We start from the raw sequence: 3187 nt of genomic DNA on the forward strand, positions 1-3187 counted from the left end.
CGCGTGTGCGTCTGCCCCCTGTGCCCCCATGCCCCCCCCCCCCCGGGCCCCGTGGCGGGAGGGGGAGGGGCTGCCCCGCCCCCCCCCAAATCCCCCCTCTCCCCCCACGCTGATCTCGGCCCCTTCTCGTTTCTCGAGGAACCCGCACGAGCCCGAGAGCAAGGACCGGGTGGAGACGCTGAGGTGAGTGTCACCCCCGGGGTCCCCGTGTCACCCATGGGATCCCCGTGTCACCCCCAGGGTCCCCATGACACCCACAACACCCCTGGGGTCCCAGTGTCACCTCCAGGGCCCCCATGTCACCCGCAGGGTCCCTGTGATGCCCATGAGATCCCCGTGTCACCCCCAGGGTCCCCATGACATCCACGACACCCCTGGGGTCCCTGTGTCACCTATGGGATCCCCGTGTCACCTCCAGGGCCCCTGTGACATCTGTGACACCACCAGGGTCCCCATGACACCCCTGGGGTCCCCGTGTCACCTCCAGGGCCTCCGTGACATCTGTGACACCCCCAGGGTCCCCATGACACCCACAACACCCCTGGGGTCCCCGTGTCACCTCCAGGGCCTCCATGACATCTGTGACACCCCCAGGGTCCCCATGACACCCATGGGGTCCTGGTGACGTCCATGGGACCCCTGTGACACCCAGAACCTCCATGGTGGTCCTGGTGACATCCATGGTGGTCCTGGTGACACCCATGTGGTCTCCAAGACACCCAGGCCCACCATGCTGGTTGTGGTGGCATCCATGGTGGTCCTGGTGGCATCCATGGGATCCTGGTGACGTCCATGGGGTCCCTGTGACACCCAGGACTTCCGTGGTGGTCCTGGTGGCATCTGTGGTAGTCCTGGTGCCACCTATGGGTTCCCTATGCCACTCAGCCCCCCCTGTCCCCTTGACGACCCCGACGTCCCCACATGTCCCCTTTCCGTGTCCTCCCCAGACCCGCCGTGGGGCCGGAGAAAGAAGGACGCGAAGGGGGTGGACGCGAGGCCAAACCCCGTTCCTTACGCTTCACCTGGAGCATGAAAACCACCAGTTCCTTAGAACCGGGCGAGATGTTACGAGAGATCCGGAAGGTTCTGGATGCCAACAGCTGTCGGTGCGAACCTCAGGAACGTTTCGTCCTCCTCTGCGCTCACGGCGCTCCCGGTCACGACTCCTTCGTCCAATGGGAGATGGAGGTGTGTAAACTCCCTCGGTTGTCCCTCAACGGCGTCCGCTTCAAACGCATCGCCGGTACCTCCATGGCCTTCAAGAACATCGCCTCCAAGGTGGCCAACGAGCTCAAGCTCTGAGCGGCGTGACGGTGACACCCCCCTCCCCGGTGCCACCGGCCCCCGTGGGGACGTGGATGCAATGAGAGGGGGGTGACAACGCTGCGGAGGACCCATCCCGGTACCCCGAGGACGTGGTGGGCTTCAGCCGTGTCACCGGCACCTCCACGGCCTTCAAGAACATCGCCTCCAAGGTGGCCAACGCGCTCAAGCTCTGAGCGCGGGGGGGGCCCTCCCGGTGTCACCATGCCACCTTTGTGGGGACACCTACCTGCCGTGGGGGGTGACAATGTCGTGGAGGACCCATCCCGGTACCCTAAGGACGTGGTGGGCTTCAACCGCATCACCGTGGCACCTCCATGGCCTTCAGCATCACCTCTGAGGTGGCCAACGAGCTCAAGCTCTGAGTGGGGTGACAGTGGCCCTGTGCCACCACCCCCTCCACTCCGGTGGGGACATTTGTGTGACAGTGGGGGTGACGATGTCCTGGAGGACCCATCCCAGTGGCCCAAGGACGTGGTGGGTTTCAACCGCATCACCGTGGCAGCTCCATGGCCTTCAACATCACCTCTGAGGTGGCCAAACGAGCTCAAGCTCTGAGCCGGGGGGGGAGACAGGGGGACGGTGACTCCTGGTGCCACCACCCCACCTTTGTGGGGACACCTACCTGACGTAGGGGGTGACAATGCTGTGGGGGATGTGTCCCGGTGGCCCAAGGACCTGGTTGGCTTCAAACATGTCACCGGCACCTCCACGGCCTTCAAGAACATCGCCTCCCAGGTGGCCAACGCTCCCAAGCTGGGAGCGCGGGGGGGGCCCTCCCGGTGTCACCATGCCACCTTTGTGGGGACACCTACCTGCCGTGGGGGGTGACAATGTCGTGGAGGACCCATCCCGGTACCCTAAGGACGTGGTGGGCTTCAACCGCATCACCGTGGCACCTCCATGGCCTTCAGCATCACCTCTGAGGTGGCCAACGAGCTCAAGCTCTGAGTGGGGTGACAGTGGCCCTGTGCCACCACCCCCTCCACTCCGGTGGGGACATTTGTGTGACAGTGGGGGTGACGATGTCCTGGAGGACCCATCCCAGTGGCCCAAGGACGTGGTGGGTTTCAACCGCATCACCGTGGCAGCTCCATGGCCTTCAGCATCACCTCTGAGGTGGCCAAACGAGCTCAAGCTCTGAGCCGGGGGGGGAGACAGGGGGACGGTGACTCCTGGTGCCACCACCCCACCTTTGTGGGGACACCTACCTGACGTAGGGGGTGACAATGCTGTGGGGGATGTGTCCCGGTGGCCCAAGGACCTGGTTGGCTTCAAACATGTCACCGGCACCTCCACGGCCTTCAAGAACATCACCTCCCAGGTGGCCAACGAGCTCAAGCTCTGAGCGCGGGGGACGGTGGCACCACTTGGTGCCACCACCCCTGTGGGGACATGTACCCACCGAGGGGGGTGACAAGGACAGGGCAGGGGGGAGGGATGGAGGATGTGTCCTGGTGGCCTGAGGACCTGGTGGGGACGTTGTGGATGGACTTCGGAGATCTCGGGGTGGCCCGGATGGAGCTGGGACATTTGGGGACGTCCAGGATGGAGCTGGGGACGTCGTGGATGGACCCTGGGGACATCTGGGGACATAGTTGGACCTTGGGACCCTTTGGGGACATCTGGGATGGACCTGGGACATCTGGGGACATCGTTGGATGGAGCTTGGGACCCTCTGGGGACATCCCGGATGGCCCAAGGACTTGTGGGGATGTCCTCTATGGACTTGGGGCCATCATAGGTGGCCCAGGGACCCTCTGGGGACATCCCCGATGGCCCAAGGGCGTGTGGGGACGTCCTCCATGGACTTGGGGACATCTTGGGTGTCCTCAGGACCCTTTTGGGGACATCCCGGGTGGCC

The 3187-nt window shown here is 64.4% G+C and overlaps 1 protein-coding gene across 1 annotated transcript in view; it reads left to right on the top strand.

Annotated features, from left to right (window-relative positions):
• Positions 1-1302, top strand: part of LOC104281936 (serine/threonine-protein kinase MARK2-like) — a 12351-nt gene extending 11049 nt beyond the window's left edge. The window contains exons 7-8 of the mRNA XM_009879997.1: positions 62-183; positions 948-1302. Of these exons, the coding sequence (XP_009878299.1) occupies positions 62-183; positions 948-1302 (477 nt within the window). The remainder of the gene's footprint in view (positions 1-61; positions 184-947) is intronic.
• The last annotated feature ends 1885 nt before the right edge of the window (positions 1303-3187 follow it).

Source organism: Charadrius vociferus, unplaced genomic scaffold (genome assembly GCF_000708025.1).
Source record: "Charadrius vociferus isolate BGI_N301 unplaced genomic scaffold, ASM70802v2 scaffold1362, whole genome shotgun sequence".
Classification (NCBI taxonomy): Eukaryota; Metazoa; Chordata; class Aves; order Charadriiformes; family Charadriidae; genus Charadrius; species Charadrius vociferus.